We start from the raw sequence: 21,925 nt of genomic DNA, 5'->3' as shown, positions 1-21,925 counted from the left end.
TTTACTTACTTTTACTATTTTAAGACAGAAAAGATAGCCTTTTAATCAAGAATATTCCATATCCATTCAGTGACATCAATTAACCTTTAGATTGCACATGGCCTGAAGGTCTGTGGGATACCTGTCAGCTTGAGTATTCTATCTTGAGTACAGGGAAAGGCTCAAAAACCATTTTCAATGGAGTGGCCGTATCAAAGTCAGTTTTGTATTAAAAGCCTCTTGGTCTAGAGTGGAGAGAACAGACTTGATGGGAGAGCTTCAGAAGAAAAGAGTAGCAGCTAGTACAGTCAACATCAACTGTCAAAGAGGGCGCTGTTTTCTGGAGCTGATGAGAAGTGGACCATTATTTCCAATGGAGGCAAGACAGAGCTGAATAGTGAATTGGATATGGGCTATGAAAAAGAAACTAAGGATAACCCCAGGCCTGTATGGCCCAACACACTGGATGATTAACACATGGAAGTCACAGATTCTGCTTTGGATGTTAAGCTTTATAAACTTTATTTTCTGCTGCTGTTTGTTATTTTATTGTTATTGTTGTTGTTGCATTGTGTTATTGTTGCTTGATAAGAGAACTCATGTAACCCCCAAATGGCTTCAGTTCACTAAGTAGCTGATGGTGACACTGAATTCCTCCACCTCTGAAGTGCAAGCGTTGCAGGTATGCACCACCACACCAGGGCTTTGAACATGCTAGGCAATCAGTGTAGGAACTGAGCTACATTCCAACCTTCTCTACTTCTAGAAGATTAAGGACTGAGCAGTCTATCACTTTGAAGAATCACCAGGGAGACATTGAAGAAATTCAGGAGCCTGAAGAGAAATTTCAAAACATCAAGAACGGTCCATTGACCCAAATGCTGCTGAAAATTTTAAAAGGCAAAGTCCAAACTAAGTCCAGTGGCACAGACCTTAAATCCAACCTACTCAGGCAACCAGCCCTCAGCAACACAGAGGAACTTCCAAAACAAAACCAAAAAATTCACAGAAAGACGAGATGTCAGATCTCCAGATGGGTAGGGCAGAGCTGAACAGACGTTCTGAGAGACATTGATGTTTTGCTGGTCAAGGCTGGCCTGACAGTGAGGACATATGGGACACAGACATGTCATACCACCATCTTTGCTCAGCCTGTCTCCTTTAGAATGACAAGTTTTCAGAGCTATGAAATCTAATGTCTTCAGAAATTACAAGATGGCCAAGAGGAGACAGATTCTGCTAAGGTCAATACCATGGTAGTGTTTTCAGACTAAAGTGACATGAATTCTGAAATTTTAAACTGGAGAGACTCCATGAGTACAGTAACGTTTATTCTACTTTCCATTGTAAAATAAAGTATAAAAATAAGGAATTATGGGCTGGAAAGATGACACCATGGTTAAAACACTTGCAGCAAAACCATGAGTACCAGATTTCGAATCCCCATAATTCGTGTTAATGTCAAGTGGCCCAGAAGGCAGAGTCAGGGGACCCCAGGGCAAACTGACTAACAAGATTGAAACCTTAAGCTCTGGTTTCAATGAAAGATGTTGCCTCACTGAATACAGTGAAAAAGCAATCCAGGGTGATTCCTGTCACATAGTTCAAGCCTCCACATATACATGCACATACACATGTACACCGAACATGCATACACACAGACAAATCACATGTCTTAGGCTTATAATTGCTGTGATGACACACCATGACTAAAGCAAGCTGAAAAGGAAAGGTTTATTTGGCTTACACTTGCATATCACTGTTCATTTTCAAAGGAACTCAGGGCAGGAATTCAATCAGGTCAGGAACTTGGAGGCAAGAGCTAATGCAGAGACCATGGAGGGGTGCTGCTTGCTGGTTGCTTTCCTTGGCTTGCTAAGACTTTTTTCTTATAGAACCCAGCACTACTAGCTCAAAAATGGTAACACCCACAATGGACTGAACTCTCCCCATGTACCACTAATTAAGAAAATGCCCTCCAAGCTTGTGTATAGCTGATTTTATGGAGACATTTTCTCAATCAAGGTTCCCTTCAATCTGACGACTCTAGCTTGTGTGTAGTTGATACTAAACTAACCAGTGCACCATATGCATAAAAAATTGAAAAAGAAAAACAGAGTTTTGTTACAAGGAAAATGTCAACATCCTGTTAACTAGAAAAAAAGGTAGATAATATTTTAAACAGAAAATAAATAAAATGTAAAATTCAATGGCCAAGCATGACATTAGCTGTTATTTTAAGTGAGATATATTCAGCCATGACTTTGATTTCTTCTATCTTGTTGCTGGATAGTTACAGGTCATCTTGAGACTAAATGTGATAGAAGAGTAATAACATCCCACCGACTCTTTTCCACATCCTTCCTTCCTTAAAGCTAGATGCCCCTCTGCACATGCAAGACTATTCTCTTCTTATCCCCACATCTCTCCTGCTAAAAATGTCAGCAGAAGAAATTAATAATTATGACTAAATCTTATCCATGTTTCATCTTCTCTCCACCTTCTCTACTCTGCCCCTGCCATGGTCTAACTTTGTTTCCTAATGCTAGAATTCTGACCGTATTAACAAAATAGGAATGTGAAACAGGAGGCTTAGTTACCAAAATCAGAAGATTGCTTTAAGGTTTTATATGCCTATGTCTGTCTTATGGCTTGCTTTTCTAGCCACAGTTGAAACTTCACTGCAATGTATAAACTTCAAAATTACTAGAATTGTTTGGGAAAACAAATGACATCATATTTGGTGGCTCCTCCTAGTTTCTTGAATTAGAGTGTATAAATAGGACAGATTAGGCCTATGAATGCTACACTATAATGGAGAAAGAGCAATTTAAAGATTGTATAAACAAATTAACAAGTAAATGATATAAGACTGGTTGACTAGCACAGAGAAGAGAAAGTGAATGTGAAGTCCACCCTTAATGAAGAAGCTATTTGCAGATGGTCTCTTCTGAGAGAGGTAAAATCAGTTTTATCCATATTCTAAGGCAGGCCCCATACCAACAAAAGAATGGACTCGAGGTGTTTATTGTACACTTTTTGTTTGGGTTTGTAGTTTTTGACTTATTAGGTCTGTTTATTTGTTTTTGTCTTGATTTTCTTTCTTGTGTGTGTTGCAGAAATTGAGAAAGAGCAAGAACATTAAGTTGAGTGGATAGGCATGTAGGGGAGAAACTAAAAGGAGTTAGGGGAGGATAAAGAATATGATCAAAATATATGAAAATTTTTGTTTTAAGTTAGAAAAAAAGAATTAAAGGCAGAGCCAACTTAGTTCGTTAAAGAAGAGAAAGAAGCAGAGGGGAGCTATGAGTGGGCAATGGTGTGCATGGAACTAGCAGTAGACAGTGTGCAGAGACCAGCCTAGCCAGAAACATACAGATGACGGAACCCAGCTTCTGATGCCACAGCAATTACCAGGGGATTTGCAGAAGGTCTAAGTGGTCAGTCTTCTGGCAGCTTGACTGAGATTTGGAGTTACCATGAAAACACAGCTCTGAGTGTGCCTATGAAGGATTTTCCACAGAGAACCCTCCAGGAATGGGAGCTTGCACCTTTACGTGGGCTGGAGTTCCAAACTTTGTGAAAAGCTGAAAGTGACAAAATGCCAACATTCCTCTATCTCTGCATCCTGATGAAGATGCAGGATGAGCAGCTGCCTCGGGCTCCAGCCTCCATGCTTTCCCCACAGTGATGGCCTGGAGTCCCCAGCTGTGAGCCCAAACAAGCTTTCCTTCTGTCCTGCTGCTTCCCCTGGGGATTCCATTGCAACAATGTGAAAAGTCAAGAAGACTTGGAGCAAGGATATCTGACTCACTTTCTTTAAAATAGCTTGCTGCTTTTCCATGAAGAGTGGGAAAGGCAGGAGAGAAATGTCAGGGAGAAGGAGATTAGTGTCCTCCTGAAGCAGGCCCTGTGAGGCTTAGTCAGAGGCAGCCTCTGTAAAGTGAGAACAAAGTGGAGGATTTCAGGGGAGGCCTGGACAAGTCTGTGGACAAGAGAGAAATGGTGATTTCTGCATGGTTGGATTAGTGAAGTGTGCCATTTTTCCAAAAAAAGAAAGGAAAGACAACAAAGAACAGATTTGCAGGTAAGAAACCAAGAGTTCTATTTTGTCCAAATTAAGCTTGGAGCTTTTGAGAGAAATACAAGGATGTCACTGGCTTAGGCTGTAGGATATGGGAGTTTAGAATTTAATTGAGAGATCAGGTTGGAAGGCATAAAAGTGTTATTGAAAACCATGCAATTAAGTAAAAACATCTGAAGGGAAGGAACATTTCAAGGCTAGAGATGAGGAGAGAAAGACAAAGAAGAGGACTTTGCAGGCAGAGTTTATAAAATTTCACCAAAGAGACAGGACCAGCAAGGAAGTTGGCAAAGGAGATTGGTTTGACAGAGAAAAGAACCACAAACAAAACAAGACTAGATTATATAATGCTTAGCGGAAAAGGAAGTGATTGCCTTTGCAACCATGTCTAAAGTCCACAAACAGAATCACATCCTTTAACGTTTCCCATCAAATAAAAACTCTCCTGCCACGTTCACCATGAACAGCCGAATCTCTGGATATACAATGTGACTAATAAGCAGCAATGCCTCAATTAGGAAACAAAGTTGATTTATTGGTGCCTCATTTGATTCTGGAGGGTATGTAATTGTTCTTTCATCTCTTCCATCAGCAATTAAGGAAGGCTACCCTTAGCAAAGATCATGAAGAAATAAGACTAACACGAGACCAATACGGTCTGATGACATTTGCTATCTCCTCAGTGAAGGCACCATCACTGGCCTCTGGCTCCCTGACTCTCTGAACCAGACTGGTTGCCACCTAACTCAAATTGTGATCCCAAGTTGTCAGTTAAATTTTGACCTCAGACACTCCTGATCTCACATTCTCTATTTTTTGTCTGGATTTCATTCATTATATAGTTACTAATTCAGTGGAGTTCCCTGCTATGTTAAGGTGCAGTGTTGATACTAAACCAGAAAGTAGAATGGACAGAGATAATAACCCTTATAAAGCTCACATTTTAGTCATGTGCAACAGCACCTGCTGTCCACCAATCTAGAACTCAAATGGCAAAGGTGGGAGGTTGTGAGTTCAAGGTCACTCTGTGTTACACAGTGAGACTCTCAAAAACAGAATACAAACAAAACGATAAATCAAGTTTCAGTCTGGCAGGTGAGGTGATTTTCAGTTTTTAGTTTGCATTTGGTGTTTGTGTTTTGGTTTTAGTCATTAATGTCTTGGCAGCAGTAAAGGCATCAGTCTAGGTTTCCCTCTCAATACACTGTTCACATGTGGTTTTGTACTGTGGGGAATTTGCCATTACATCTTAATTGGTGTAAGAAATAATACAGCAAGTATTTTGACTTAATGCTAACTTTTATTTGTAATTAACCCAACTCCTTCAAATATATTGACTGACTACTTGATCCTAATCAAAGTGTCTGTTGTTTGTTATTAACTAATCACTCTTGAGGGTAGCCTGGTATATATAGTGAGTACCAAGCTAGCTACAGACAACGCTATATACTGAGGCCCTTTTTAAGAAGAGAAAAGAGAGGTGAAAGGAAGGAAGGAAAGAAGGAAGGAAGGGAGGGAGGGAGGGAGGGAGGGAGGGAGGGAGGAAGGAAGGAAGGAAGGAAGGAAGGAAGGAAGGTAAAAGTTTAGAAATTTGAGATCATTGTAGCAATATCATCCCTTCCTGTGTCTTTGTAATTCACTCATACATGTTTCGAATAGCCATAATTAGGCTAGATAAGCAATCCACTGACTTTCAATGAGCTCTAAGACTGTCCGCTGCACCTCACAGTCAAGAAAAAAATCACCTCTGAAGTCCGAATACACACACCCATCTATCCAGTTGTGGTAGTTTGAATGTAATTGGCCCCCATAAGCTCATGGGAAGTGGCATTATTAGGAGATGTGGCTTTGTTGGAGTAGCTATGTCCTTGTTGGAGGAAGTGTGTCACTGTGGGGGTGGGCTCTGATGTCTCATATGTTCTGAAGCCTTGCCCAGTGTCTCAGACCTTCCTGATGCCTGCCTGTCAATCTGTAGGACTCACAGCTATTTCTCCAGCACCATGTCTTTCTGTATGCTTCCATGTCACACTGTGATGATGATGGACGAATCCTTTGAAAATGTAAGCTACCCCAACTAAATGTTTTTTCTTTATAAGTGTTGCTGTGGTCATGGTGTCTCTTTGCAGCAATAGAAAACCTAACTAAGATACCAGTATTTCAAAAGACTTCAATAATTGGCTGGATGGTCTCATAGAACAATTCATTTGAGAATGAATTAGAAGTTGATTGAAATGTTATGGCTATGAAGATTAAATGTAGAAAGCAAAGTCAGAGAAATAGGTTGAGATTTTCAGCCTGTGAGATATAGTTTGATTGAAAGTTGAAAATAGTCTGTATCTATTGAACAACTCCAATTCATGAATAACCATGACCTTCCCATCTGGAATACTATCTTAGTCTCTGGCCTTGCTAAGTAGATTACTGGGTTCTGTCTTGAATTTATGAGCTCACCAACACTCTAGTGTCCAGTGAATAGGAATCACTCACCAGCACTCTAGTGTCCAGTGAATAAAAATCCCTGAATCCTAGAGCCACGTCCCCAAGTTTCCAAAACCGTATAGAACTTTTATGAGCCTGCAAATTCAAAGCAGATGTCATCCTGGCAGGAAAATAAAGGAAGCCATCAGGCCAAGCCGCATCATCTTTCTCTGGTTCCCATAGATCATGAAGAAGGTTGGCAGGAATGGTGGAAATACAATCTGAACTGCTTCCTCCTTCCGTCCCTTCACTCAAGGAAGGTACTGGGCCAGGTCCTAGCAATCTGTACCACAAAAATCCCATTCTAATACTTGGAAAGTTTATGAGAAATTAATATGAAATAAAAACATAATAACAATAGAATTTTCAAGTGAATAATTACATGATATATATTATCCTAGGATTTTACACCACCTTGACCCTCAAGAAACAATGAGGATAAACCCATGCCAGCTCCCTTCACAAGTTTATTCTTCTATTTGCAGGAGCGTATACTTCTGTCCCTAAAATAACTTCAATTTTCTTAAGTAAAAAAAAGGTTTCTTTGCTGGGTGAAATAAGAAGGAGAATTATTTCCAGTGGATATAATTCTTGTAAAAACTGTTATGCATTTTGCCTAGGGAACAAAGTCTCCCAAGATTGCCAAGCTTATGGCTTCTATTTTTACTCCTTCCAATTGTGAGAGAATTTTAACTGTACTGATTTGTTATAGATGAGTTGTTTTAATAGTAAGCATGCAATAACGCAAGTTCCTGGTAGGGAGATGGATGCTGAGTGTCTTGGTTTCAGTTTTGAACTTGATGTTTATTGAGAAGAGGGCAGAAGATGAGACAATTCATCCCATTTAACACTGGTCTCTAAATTGTTGCCCCAGCGACCCTCTTTCTGGGCTTTGCCCAGCACTTATGTGTGTTCACTTCCAGGCTTCCAGGGAATCTGCCACTTAGGAGTTCATTTCAGACTTGTCACTAAAGCCATTTCAGCTTATTGATTGCCTGAAAAGATACCAGTTGTGCTGTGCTTTATAAAATAAGTTGTGTTGGAAATTTCGTAAGGGGAGAAGCAACCTGATTGTTGCTGTTTATTTTATGATCTGGACGCTAATCATCAGAGCAGAAGATGGAAACAAATGGGCTTCGTGCTGTCTGACAATAACCCGTGGTAGGCAGATTACACTCAGTTTGTCTATCAGGAGAGAAGTAAAAATAGAATTGAAGATATAACTGAAGGGAAGAAAACACTGAAACAAAGCCAGTTGCAAAAGGCTAAGACAAAGACTGCTTTTTGTTCCATAAGGTGTGTGGGTGGCCTTTGTTTTGCAGATTCTCTGTGCTTTTTATTACAACCATGTAAAAATAAAAATGCAAAAAGCTACTCTGTGAGAAGATGCCAATCCTCTTTTATTAAATTCCGTGGCTTCTGATACAAACCAAATGCCTATCATATTATTATTGTTATGTTTCCTTCTTTGAGTATTTTCATAGATTGTAAAGCAAACAAAACTGGTGTTCTATTTGTTTGTTTGTTTGTTTGTTTGTTTGCTTGCTTGTTTTACAGAAATCAGTAGACAAAGAAAAACTTGAAGTAATATTCAGGTTTGCTTTACCCAACAATTCCTGGTCCTACCGAAAGACAATTCCACAGAATTCTTTTAAAAAGGAACCAATAGTGAACATCAGTTTTCTGTAGGTTTTGTTTCACCTGTGCTACATGGAGGAAAGTCTTTACCCCAAGTGATTTTTTCAAAACAATTCAAATACTATTCAATTGTTTGCCTGATATACTTGTCCAAAAAGTACCAGAAGATTTTGCAGATCTCTTCTAAGATTTATCATAATGTATTTATTTGCTTGGTTTTGATTCAGAATCTTATGTATCTCAAGCTAGCCTTCAACTTGCCTTGTAGTCACGAATGACTTTGAACTTTTGATCCTCTTGATTACACCTTTTGAGCTCAGGGATCACAGGCTTATGCTATCAAACCCGGTTTGTGACACTGGGGACACTGGGCAAGCAAGCAGTTCCCCAATTGAGCCACACCCCCAGACCTATCATTATCTTATTTTTATGCTATAGATAAATGTTATCTTTGTTTTAAGTTAATATTTAACTTTGTATTATGAAAAGACTTTAAATTCTCAAACATGTGTGAAACAAATAGTGTTTTTCAATTCTATGTTGTAGACACTCACCATAAACAGTTGCCAACTAGGGAATAATCTATTTTATGGCTAATTCTTCTTAATTCTGTTATTTCAAAGCAAATCTCAGCAGTGAAACAAACATAATTTGTTTCATCATGTAAAACAGGAAGTAGAGAGATGATTCAGTGCTTCAAAGTATTTGTATCATCTTTAGAATTCAGATCCCAACACCCATGTAACATCTCTTACATGCCAGTAATCCTCCTAGTCCAAGGAGGGCAGAAGCAAAAAGGTTGTGGGAGCTTGCCGGCTTCTATTCAAGCCAATACAACCCAAGACCAAGATTCAAGAGGAGACCCTGTCTCAAAGGAGTGAGTGGACAGAGACAGCTGAGACTACCCAGCATCCTCTCTGACCTCCATGCATGCACCTGTTCACATATGTGTGTATAAACACAGAGATAAATAAATCTTTTACAATTATAGACAAAGGCAATCTTTAAATATAAACATTTTTAGAATGTTAACTTTCTGCTTCCTGAGGACCTCCAAGTTGAAGAGCGTACACACTTTCCATAATGTACATGTACCATATTTTCATTATTCATTTGCCTGCTAAATTAGGTTGTTTCCATTTCATAGCAGTTGTAAATGGAGCAACATGGAGCAACAACAAATAAGCTGAGCAAGGATCTGTGGAGTAGGATGTAGATTCTTTGGGGTATATGTCAAAGAGTGGTATAACTGGGTCATGACAGATTTATTTTTAGCTTTTTGAGAATTCTTCACACTGATTTCCAGAGTGACTGGGCCAGTTTACAGTCCCACCAACAGTGAGCGAAGGTTCCCTTAGCCTTACAACAAATCCTTCTAACGTTTGTCATAGGTTGTTTTATTTATCTTCGACATTTTAAACTGTGTAAGATGAAACTCAAAGTTGTTTTGATTTACTAGGGGCAGTAACTTTTTTTTTAAAATAATTCTTATCTCCTCCTCCTCCTCCTCCTCCTCCTCCTCCTCCTTCTTCTCCTTCTCCTCCTCCTCCTCCTCCTCCTCCTCCTCCTCCTCCTCCTCCTTCTTCTTCTCCCCTTCCCCCTTCCCTTCCTTCTCTTCTTCTCCTCCTCCTCCTCTTCCTCTTCCACTTCCTCCTTCTGTTCAGGTCCCAAACCCATTTTTGAATGGATAATTTATTTCTTTGATCCTTCTTAATCCTCTGTCAGATGTATAGCTAGCAAAGATTCTCTCCCACTCCATGGACTTCCATTTCATCATGATAGTTTCTCTACTTGAGCAGAGGGTTTTTAGTTTTGTAAAGTCAAAAAGCAGGATAAACAAGACAAAAACCTGATTGGCTTTCTCACATCTGATCTGGTCTGCCTTTCTGTTTTCCCATGGCCCCTGTACTCCTCCCTGCACAAGTGTGGTTTACTTGTCAGCCTAAGATGTCAGCAGAGTTCAATGCACCTTTGGGAGACTTAACATTTTTATGTTTCCTTCACTTCCTGAAAATTCGTTCTGTTTCCAGTGCTTTTTCTACAGCACCCCTCCCTTGCATGCCTCCAGCTAGTAAGGCAGCCCAAATCTTCCTTACCACAGCCAGTAGGACTAGAGTAATGAGTGCCTCAAACCAAACAGCCAAACTCACATGCCAGACCCACTGCAGATCCAACTTCTCAAGGAAACCTTCTACATGGGTTGGAGTACTTTAGCAAGTTTGTGAGGAATTTTAGTTCCCATCTGGACTAGAGTTTATATGACCATGCTCCTCATGTGTGCCTCGCCGTACTGTCTCTCGGCTCTGCCATGTCATAAGCTGTGCACCAACAACCTGCAACCCCTGCTTCTCCCTCACTCCTTCCTTCTGTGCACTTTGGTTAAATTCAATCTGGTACACTTCAAAAACTCGAAAACTTTGCAAGGAGTTAGTTTTGATTACTCATTTTCTTTTTGTTTGTTTTTAAGCCATTAAATACCATACCTGTCATTCATATTCCTTCTTTCTAGTTTATTTAATATAAAAGAATCTTTCTTGTAAACCTCAGTATTGCTGATTCTCACTTCTGATCTTTGACTAACAAATGAAAGTCAAAGACTGCATTCTGGGTATAATATAATAGGTATATCATACAGTATTAATTGTACAATTCTTTCAAGATAATCATTTTTCTAGCTAAAACATTAACATTTGATCCAAAACTTATTTTTTTCATTTCATTAAAATATATTAAGAGACACGTGGGTGTGTGATTCATCTGATAAAGTGTATTTAAGCATAGTAGTAATGACAATTAGATACACCCAGAATTTGTTCTATTCACTGTATTCTTTTTTAAAAATAAATCTAGAAAGGAGGGACTGGAGAGATGGCTCAGCAGTGAAGAACACTGACTACACTTTCATAGGTTTCAGGTTCAATTCCTAGCACTCACACGGCAGCTCACAACTGTCTGTAACTTCAGTTCCAGGGAACCCAACACCCATGGCAAAACATCAATTAACAAAAAATAAAAATAAAATTAAAAAAAAAATCAGTAAGAGTGCCAGAGGTACTCAACAAGTAAGAGTATCTGCCACCAAACTGGATGGTTTCAGTTTGCCAGAATTCACGTGGTAGAAGGAGAAAATCGACTCCCTTGAGTTGTCCTCTGACTTCCTCATGCAGACCACAACACAAATACACACAATGCGCACACAAATGCACACAATGCACACACAAATACACGGAATGTAAGTAAATACAATAAAAATAAGGGAAAGGGATATTCTAAATAAAATTCATTAAAGATAGTAAAGAATGCAAGAAAACTGATGTCTGAAGTAAAATACACACATCAAGAACAAGTTTAATTCTGTGCAGCCAATTTTCTTTCACTGTTTTAAGATAGTAAAAAACAATGCATCTCAGAAAAATAAATTGCTATGATTCAGCAATTGATGCCATTTGTAGTCCTGTCCATTCCCACCTTCCTCGCTTCACAGACCCTAATCACTATTCCACTGCCTCATAAATATTCAAAATTTAACTAACCATTGTTTACTTATCTTATTTGATTCATTAAATTGTATCCTTTATGATAAAATTACCTGTGGGCACAGAGCAACTGGTATGCATGTAATGTAGTCACACTGCCTACCAACCCATCTCAGAATATCGAGTGTCAAGAGCAGGTTTGCTAAAATCTGGAGAGTCCGAAACTGGAGACAAGTAAAACAAATGCATCTTCTGTGGGAACTATGTCCCGCTGGTCCAGGCCTCTACAACCCTTGACAAAGGACATGCTCAGGTGCAATATTGCATAAGCCACGGAATTATGCAATTGTTGGAGGCAATTCCAGGACTGGTCAAGAAAAGGTTAGAGTGTTTTTAAATGCCATTGCAGATCAGCAGCAGCATGCCTGCCTTCTAACCTTGGTTTCCATTAATTGTGACTGTTGCATTTAGCAATGCCAGTGGATCCTCTGGAATTGTAGAAATGCAGCTTTTCCTTAATTCTCTTTAAGGACGGAGTCATGAAGACAAAGACAACCTCATTGTCATCCCAGTGAGTGACATGAAGTAAAATCATTACAGAGCTTTCTATGTTTTCCTTTCCTTTCATCTTTGTGCAATGACCCAGCCTCAAAATCCTATTTTCTAGGTTCAAGCAAGCAATGTAATAGCCTCTGGCCTCCTTCTCCTTTATCTTTGCTTCACTGAAACAAACTGTACCCAGGCACGTGAAGCCCTGCGTCTCATCTCAGGCCTGAGGAGATTTCTCTTTGTTGCAGGGGAGATAGGAGTGGGCCTGAGCTGGCAGTCAGTCATCGGGTATTGACCTGCACAGTGTGGTCCACTGTCTAAAAGGTATAATTCAGAGATGCAGTGTCTCCACTCCAATAAGCCTTCATAAACTCTTAGAACACTTTAGCGTTTTCAAGTCATTTGGGTAAGATGCAAAGGCAATTGTATGGAGTGGCAAAGTCTAAAAAGAATAATAATAATAAATGAACTAGTGAAGCCCTTTTTAATTTAAAAATATTTATTTTACATAAAAAGGTTTATTTTATTTTGAGATTATCATATAATTAGAGCATTTCTACCTTCCTTTTCCTCCCTTAAACTCCCACATACTATTCCCTGCTCTCCTTCAAATGCATGGTGTTTTTGCAGTAATTTTTATTGCAAGTATGTATGCATGTATGTATGTGCATATGCATACATATCCATAAATATAAACTGTTCTGTCTTTTTCATGTTACTTTTGTATGTTTTCAGCACTCACTGTTTGGCATAAGAAGTTCCATTTAACAGATGATAAAGATAGATGATGGATAAATAGATAACCAGATGTCAGACAATATATACAATTGACAGACTGATGAAGATATAGACGGTACAATAGACATGAGATAAGACATTTATTTGATAGGTGGTAGATTGGTTGATAGTAGTTAGAATTAGAGTAGAAGACAGTAAGAAAGATAGATGGTAGATGACAAGTAAGATGGGCTAGAGCGGCGGAGAGTAGACAGATGGCAGAATACAGAAAGATGGTAGATGGGGTAGGAGGAAGAACTGTGGTTGGAATGTAAAAGAGGGAAGACAGAAACTAAAGATGGCAGTTAGATAATAATCTCCCACCCAGAAGTCAACCTTTGAGCACATGGCTGTATGTTTTCAGGAAGTGAGTGAGAACAATCTTTTCTCTACTCAAAAATATCTCAGGATATGAAGAAAACCCAACCACAAGCCAGACTCATATCACCAAAATGAAATATTCGATAAGAACAATGAGATGCACAGTTAATAGTCCTAGAATTTTTTTATTATTTTATGTGTGTCTATTGAGCCTGCATGTATGTCTGTTACTACATGTGTGACTCGTGCACAGGGAAGCTGAAAGAGAGCATTAGATCCCTGAGAACCAGAATGAAAATGATTGTAAGCTGTCATGTTGGTGCTGGGAACTGAGGTTGGGTTCTCTGGAATGCAACCAGGACTCTTAACCACTGGGCCAGTTTTCCAGCCCCAATACTGCTAAATATTTACATTGAAGCTTCAAAGTAAAACCCTAAGAAATAACCTCAGAATGCATAGTAAATGTACAGAAAATTGTGCTTTAAAAGTAGAGAGAAAATGGTGGGTGTGAAGGACCAAAAAGAAAAAAAAATTGAATTCATGAACACAGGTAGCTTCAGAGAAGTAGAATATTTGCAGCAAAAGATAACCCCAAAAAAGGTTGACAAAAATCTCATACACTGAACAGCAGCAACAAAAGCCAGTATTTCTTGTCAGACACTAATAAAGCTGTTTGCCAGTTATGTTCTAAATAAAAACTAATATTTTAACATGAGAAAATAGAAAAGATCAAAATAAACATTAAAGACCAAGAAGATATCGTGGATTTCAAGTAGCAAACACTCTAAAGTATGTGACAGCAGGGGAGAGAAAGCCCTCAGCCAGGGAGCTGAAGCCAGGAAAGTGCTGAGAGAGGCCCCTCTGAAGAGGCTTACAACCACTCTCTGCCAAGGGAAACTGCCCTGCATGCAGCTTACATGTACCCAAAGTAAGATTTAAATACAACTGGCTTCAATGCCATGGTCTGACGAGAGCTTGTAACTACATGGACATTTTCTTTTATGTATGCAATTCTGTTGAAAACAAAAATAGCACAAACTCTTTGAAAACTGACGGGGCATTTTTATATTAGAAGACTTAATTTTTGCCCTAACTTTCAAGCCCACAATCTCATTTCTGAGATCTGTTCTAGGAAATAAAGATGACATGCCAAAAGCACCGGCTGTGAGTTAGCCACAGGGAAACTTCAATCAGAAGCAAAAGTCCCCCAGTGTTCAGAGCACTTCCCACACAAGCAAAGCGACTGGCATTCAGATCCCAGAACCAAGCAGGTGCCAGATGGGGGGCCTGTAACTACCTCTGAAAGAGAGATAGGATCCGCAGACAAAGCAGGCGAGAGACTGGCAAGATCACTGAAATCAAGGTCTGAGTGACAGAGCCTGCCTTAATGAATAAGTGGAGAAGCAATAGAGCATGGTTCCCAGTCAACCTAGGGCTTACACACACACACACACACACACACACACAAGAGAAGATAATAAATTAATTAAATAGAGTCAAAATGACAGTTGTAAACTACTCAAATGTTTCATAATAAGATGGTGGTTATGTCGTATACATCACATATGATATATCTTTAAATGGGAACATTTATGTACAACAAATCATGGAAGAAAAGTAGGACATGAAATGGCAGGTATAGACATACATGCATAAACATAGGAAGAAAACACAGAATCCTGTGAGGTAATGAAACAGTGGGCTGTACATGATGCTGATGCTAAGTATATCTTTTTAGATTATTTTTTTGTCCTGATATACAAAACACCCAGGTATATCATTGTACTTTGTTCATATTTAACGTTCTACATATTCATCTCTCCTGATGTTTTTAACTTTATTATAACAATTTCACATGTGGAACTCAAACTATGTGAGTGTAAGGAATCCATATCTGACGGCAGAAATAAAATGCGTAGGCGCTCAGCCTCGTGGCAAGTGTGTGCCTTGCTGGTACTTTGCAGCCTCAATTCAAACTCGAAAATCACTGAAGAAATAGTATATTTAATACCAGAATTTTGTTCTCTCCTACATCTCAAAAGTAAAGAATTACAAGTTCACTATTAATTACAACTCTTTGATCTTCTAATGATTTATTGTATATGTATTAAAAATGAATTTTTACATTTCTTTCTGGGCTGGAGCTCAGGTGGATAGAATGTTTCTCTTCATCAGCTTCTCAACACACACATTTGTTATTTTATTTGAGATATTTAAATTTATAGTGGTTTCTCAGAAAATTAATGAACATCCAATCTTCAAAAATCAAAATGTGTAATTTTGCAGAGGCCTGGAATTTGCTTAATTTAATCAATTAGCTATATCAAAATATACTTAATTATATTTTAAAAATGTAACTGGTTAAAAGACATTGATGCAGAAGTCAGGAAATCAGATGCATCACCGGAAAAGAAAAAGGACTGTTCATTCAGCCAGTAACTTGTCAACCAACTTCTTAGTTTGAAAATAGCCTTTTCTTCTATTCAAAATAGTCTCAGAGTCCAAGCAAGACAAGCTGGGCTTTGGAATCGGGGATAATGGGGCCAGCAGCTTGTGAAAGGCAGAACGAGGGCTTCCTATTTTGGAAAACTACTTTTCTAAATTTCACTCATGTGACTGTATGCTCCTCCAATTCTGTGGGGAGACTGGCAGGAGAGATTTATCATTTTACTAGCCCTCTTTTCTATATAAATTAGAGGTCTCTACAAATGTGCCACTTGGGGCTCACTTGTGAAGAACTGATAACTGTCCATTAAGGGGGGTGTAGTGCATGGCGGCAGTTAGCAAAAGTGAGGCAGCTGTTGCAGGGGATTGTTAAAGAATGACTCTCAAGATCAGACTCTAGGAACACAAAAGACAAGGCTGATGGATTTAAAAGCAGGGAGCCATCAAGGCCAGAAGCTAATGCCCTTGTCATGACTAGGGAGCCACCGAGATTACTGCAGGATGCAGACAGAAAGGCGTCCTTAGCTCAAGGACCTTGTGATTAACGTCAGGTTCAGGATCCCACCTAGTCTGTTCTGATTTGAACTAGCAAAATATGAGGAGCAACGAACCTAATTCTTGGACACCACCAAGCCAGGGACTAGGTAACAAAACGTGCGTTCATGCTGCTGGAGGGAGGAAGGACAGAAAATGCCTCCATGTCTTTGTTTGCCAACAAACAAGTTGAAGTGGCAAGGCTCCTGCTTATGTGTGGCTTCATACACATGCCCCTGCCTTACATGTGGCTTTCATACACATGCTCCTGCCTTACGTGTGGCTTCATGCACATGCTCCTGCCTTACATGTGGCTTCATGCACATGCCCCCACCTTACATGTGGCTTCATACACATGCTCCTGCCTCACATGTGGCTTCATACACATATACCTGCTCCTGCTTACGTGTGGCTTCATACACATACCCCTGCCTCCCAACTAAACCAAAAGCCAGGCCAGAGGTCAAATTCACAGAGCGCTTGAGAAATACAAAGGTCAGTTATCCAAGAGCAAAGTAGAGCCCAACAGTCAAGGATGGACACTGAGAAAACATGAGGTCCACCTGCTTACTCTGCATCTGTACAGACCCATCCAGCAAGTCACAAAAAGCCTCAACATCACAAGGATGGTGTATGATGTCCTAGGGCAAACTTCACTTTTCCCAACAAAACTGGCATCGTTTGCATCTGAGGTTTGAATATGAAATTTTGCTCACAGTCTCAGTGTGTGATCACTCTGTTTCCAGCATTGTTTAGAAAGTTTGTGAGACCTTTGGGAGGTGGAGCCGCACTGGAGGAAACAGGTCACTGAGGGAAGGGACTTGAGGTTTTATAGCTCTGCCCTACTTCCTTCGTCTCCCTACTTACTACATGAGACAATGGGACTAGATGCTGGCACACCTGCCCTGCCATACTGGACCATACCCTGTTGAACGCTAAGTTTCTAAACCTAGACAAACCCTCTTCTACTTAAGTTTCTTCTCATCGGGTACTTTGACCACAACAGGAAGAGAAATAACTATTGCATTCTGTCTCCAAAGAGGAAAACCAGAGGACCCCTCATCAGCCAACTTCAGAATGAGGAGTTTGTTCTACCTCTAATAAATAGACAGACTACTGTATTAGACATGAGGAGAAGGCAATACCAGATCATATTTAGAAACATGTTCAAAACAATACAAGGCCAGCAGGGATGGACTAAGGTGACAGCTCCATAGTCAAAGGGCTTACCACACCAGCAAGAAGACCAGAGCTGGGAACCCCAGAGACAGTGTGAATGCTGGGTGAACGTAGTGGCCACCAGTAACTCCAGTTTCCCAAGGCAGACACAGCGAATTCCCAAAGTCAGCTGGTTAGCAAGATAAACTTGTTGATCTCCTCAAGATTTGATTGAGAAACCTTGCCTCAAATAATAAAATGAAGAGGGATCTAGGAAGATTCCTGAAACTAACCTTGGGCCTCCACACACATGCAAACACACATGCACATAGGTATACATGCCATACATATGCACACAAAAAGAAGACAAGGAAAAGAAAAAGTTGCAATGGTATTTTGTAACTGTCTTCTTCCCCTTGTTGTGCTTGTTCCCTTAGCCAGCATCTAGGCTGCCTCGGGTCCTCAAGGCATCATGGAGATACGCAGGCTCCCTATTGAGATTAAGAGCTTTAGTGGGTTCCTATGTCACAGCCACCTGAGGCATGCTGGAGGAAATCCGAAGATTCCAGACTCACTCCTCATTGTCCACCCTTTAGACCAACAAGCTTAGATAAGAGAGAATCTGGAAAATGTTATTTGGCTTCAGCCCCATAGCAGTCATAGCAGAGGGGAAAGGAAAAGAACAGGGAGAGGGGAGGAGCATGTCAGGCAACCCCAATCCCAGGGAAAGTTTAAAATTAATTTATCTTGTGATAATGTATTGACAGATTGGTTACTGGAAAGATATGGAGCCAGAAGACTCTGCAGAAACAGTGAGAACCAGAGGGAATGAGTCATTCGTCATGTTGACAGGATTGGAAGGAGACACTCTCTATCACCTCTCAGTCAGGGCTTACAATGGAGCAGGATATGGGCCACCCAGCGGGGAAGTGAGTGCCGCCACCAAGAGACACCGTAAGTGACCTGAGCTTTTGTGTGAACATCTTTACAGGCTTCTGCAAGCCACATGATCAGAGGCGCACGAGGTGCATAACAAGTGGAGTCGAAAGGGAGTCTTGCTTCAGTGCTGCGATCTGAATTCCAAAACCAGCTCAAAAATAATTTTGCATTCACAGTTTGTAAAGGTTATCATCCTGTGAAACAAGGCTAAGCGATTTTGACGCAGAAGGGAGATAAAAGGATTCCAGTTCAAAAGCTCAGTGGAGTAGCTACTAAAATGGCACTCCTGGAGCAAAGCCCTCCTCATCCGACTCCAGCTGGGGGAAGCTTTTGGCACCAGCCACCGACCAGACACAGCACAGAAATTCTCAGGACTGAAATGAAGAAGTGCTTTCGGGGCTTATCAGTTCACTTCCCTTTTTGTCTTACAGCCCCAAGCGAGCCTCCTGGCAACCTCAGGTGGGAGCAGCAGGGGTCCCAGGTTTCCCTAGACTGGGAGCCAGTCAGACCTTTAGCCAATGAGTCTGAAGTCATGGGCTATAAGGTTAGTATCTATTCGTTCTTTGAACATAAACACATCTCGAAAACTGTCGTTACTGCAAGAGTGGCTCATGAATGGGGCATCAAGAATCCTCTGATAACCATTTCTGTTTTCTCGATGGTCTTTTATTCTTCACAGATGTGGTTTTTGAAGCTTGTATAGATGTATGTATTACAGATTGGGCCTCCTTCCCTCTTACCCCCAGCCTCCATTCGCTCACCCATCCTTTTCTCACGGATCCTCTCTATCCCCCTAAACCAGTTCTTCTCAACATTTCTAGTGCCGAGACCCTTTAAACATGGTTCCTCATGCTGTGGCCTCCCACCATACAACTATTTCATTGATACCTCATAACTGTAATTTTGCTTTTGCTATGAATCACAATGTAAGCATCTGGTATGCAGGACATCTAATGTGTGACCTCTGTGAAATGGTTATTTAACTCCCAAAGGAATCGAGACCCACTGACCACTGATTAAAGACCACTTCCCTAGATGATGTTACTTCTAGTTTATTCTCCTATATACATGTATCGTTTTATATTTCTCTATAGAGGAATCTGTTTGGGTGGAAGCATCACCCCATCTCCTGACATTCATATACTCAAAGAGTCTGGAATGTTTCAGTAAAAGTTCCATCCCAAGCCCCTCCCCGGGAGTAGCCGCAGTCCAGACTCCACCTCCGAGAATGGCCTTCAAACAATAACACCCCCCCCCCAGGGATGCTCAAGACTACTCCCATAGGGTATTTAAACTGCCTCCCAGAGAACATACATGTGGTTTTCCCCGTCTTCCTTCCCCTGGCTCCTCTCTGGGGGGCTGGAAAGCCACCCTGGAGTGTGTGTATCCATTAAATCTGGGCTTTTTCTAATTTGGTTTGATTTGGATTACTGCATCAGTGGAGAGGTTTATGGGGTCCAAAACCTTTTCAGAATCTGTGAACCACAAGTGGGATTACAGATATAGTAGTTATCCTTCTGCAGTTGACTTAACTTGCTTAACACAATTCTTTCCAATGGAATCCATTTTCCTGCAAATGGCATAAAGAAAAGAAAATTCCTTTCTGTATACTTTCCTCATCCATTTTTTTGCAGTTGAACACCTAGGCTGGATTCATAATTTATCTATCATGAATAGTATTGTAGTCACCAGCCCTGTGCAATTCCCTCTGAGATACCTCAACCTAGAAACACCTTTTCATTAATTACTCAGGGCCAAATAGCTGGGTTATGTGGAAGATCTTTGATCGTACTGGGTCTATTTCTTAGACAGAGTGCATTCTGGTAGTGTGTAAAGCAGTGGTCAAACTCAATTCCAAATCTGCAAGGCATAGGAAAGAAATGATTAGAAAAAGCATTAATTCCCTGAATTCAGATAAACAATTCACGTGAAAATAGCCTGTAGCACTCGGTGCCCCATGGAGGATCCTGACCGTGTCTTTCCAACAAACTTCGTTGGCAGATGACAAAAGCCTGGACTTCTAAGACTAAATAGGGTAATTTTCTGTTAAAAAAATACAACAAAAGAGGAATAAAATGCTGGGTCAGCAAATTAAATAGGAAAGAGTCCATGGAGAGAGACACATGCTGCAAAAGGCACATTCCACAGGCTTCTTGTCCAGGTTATAGGAGATCCGGGAGTGGGAACCTCTACTCACGCCGAGAAACAACTTTGTTTAAAAATATATATGATGTACCTCAATATCTAACTTTTGGATCATATCATCAGGTTTTAATATTAAACTCTGTACAGAATTACGAGTTGAATATTATTTATAATAGGTCTGAAATTGTTTTTTTAATGATGGTGTTTAGACTGAAAACCATGATAGTATAAGCTTCCTATCAGAAATGATAAAATATTTTGTGCATGAAATAGCAAAAATTTGAAACTTATCAACAGATACAGTTACAAATGCAATATCCATCTATATATATGCACGAACGACTGACTGTATATAGTGGTAAATACTACAGTGTTTCTCCACTGAAATTAATACTGATCACAGTCTTACACTGAAGCATGCACACATATACACAGATCTGACACAATTCTTCAGAAACATATAATTGCATCTTTAATGGGTAGATGGGTCATTTTCTGGGTCATTTCATAAGCTCCCTCATTTCCACATCTCTCCCCAACAGATTATATCCTTTGAACTCACCATTCAGGGCAGATATGCTCTTCAACACTAAGAGAAATAGTATTTCAGAATGGTGACAGACCATTCAGAAACAAACCCAACAGCATAAAAAAAGTAGACAAATAGCCTTATGAACTAGAAGGGCAATGTACAATTCTTTTTTTAAAAAAAAATAATAAAATCATGTGACCACCAAGGAGGTTGGTGGCTTAGGTGCCTCTCCAGTGAGCCTAAGTTCCAAATGACTAAAGAAACCATGGTAGGGGGGTCCACAGCTCCCCAACAATTCTAAATCAGTAGCTGTAACACAATACCAGACTTAAAGAAGAAAGTGCATTCGGAATTACATTTCTGCTGTACAGGAGAGGCCAAAGCAGGAACTTGAAACATTATATCCACAATTAAGACCAGAGAAAGATAAATGTATAGTCCCTTGCTTGCTTTCTTTCTGGTACATTCCTTTCGACTATACTTCTATTTTTTTTATTAAAAAATTTCCGCCTCCTCCCCGCCTCCCTTTCCTCTCCCCCCCACCCCCACTCCCCATGCCCCACTTCCCTCCCCCTCCCTCTCCAGTCCTAAGAGCAGTTAGGGTTTCCTGCCCTGTGGGCAGTCCAAGGTCCTCCCCCCTTCATCCAGGTCTAGGAAGGTGAGCATCCAAACAGGCTAGGCTCCCACAAAGCTAGTACATGCAGTAGGATCAAAACCCAGTGCCATTGTCCTTGGTTTCTCAGCAGCCCTCATTGTCCACCATATTCAGAGAGTCTGGTTTTATCCCATGCTTTTTCAGTCTTAGTCCAGTTGGCCTTGGTGAGCTCCCAATAGATCAGCCCCACTGTCTCAGTGGGTGGGTGCACCCCT

At 40.3% G+C, this 21,925-nt stretch overlaps 1 protein-coding gene across 1 annotated transcript in view; it reads left to right on the top strand.

The window, feature by feature from the left end:
- Window positions 1–21,925, top strand: part of Cntn5 (contactin 5) — a 1,215,881-nt gene that overhangs the window by 1,179,032 nt on the left and 14,924 nt on the right. Inside the window, exons 22-23 of the mRNA XM_057767831.1 lie at window positions 18,207–18,393; window positions 18,810–18,922. Of these exons, the coding sequence (XP_057623814.1) occupies window positions 18,207–18,393; window positions 18,810–18,922 (300 nt within the window). The remainder of the gene's footprint in view (window positions 1–18,206; window positions 18,394–18,809; window positions 18,923–21,925) is intronic.

This window comes from Chionomys nivalis, chromosome 4 (genome assembly GCF_950005125.1).
Source record: "Chionomys nivalis chromosome 4, mChiNiv1.1, whole genome shotgun sequence".
Lineage (NCBI taxonomy): Eukaryota > Metazoa > Chordata > Mammalia > Rodentia > Cricetidae > Chionomys > Chionomys nivalis.
This window is presented reverse-complemented; position numbering and strand designations above follow the sequence as displayed.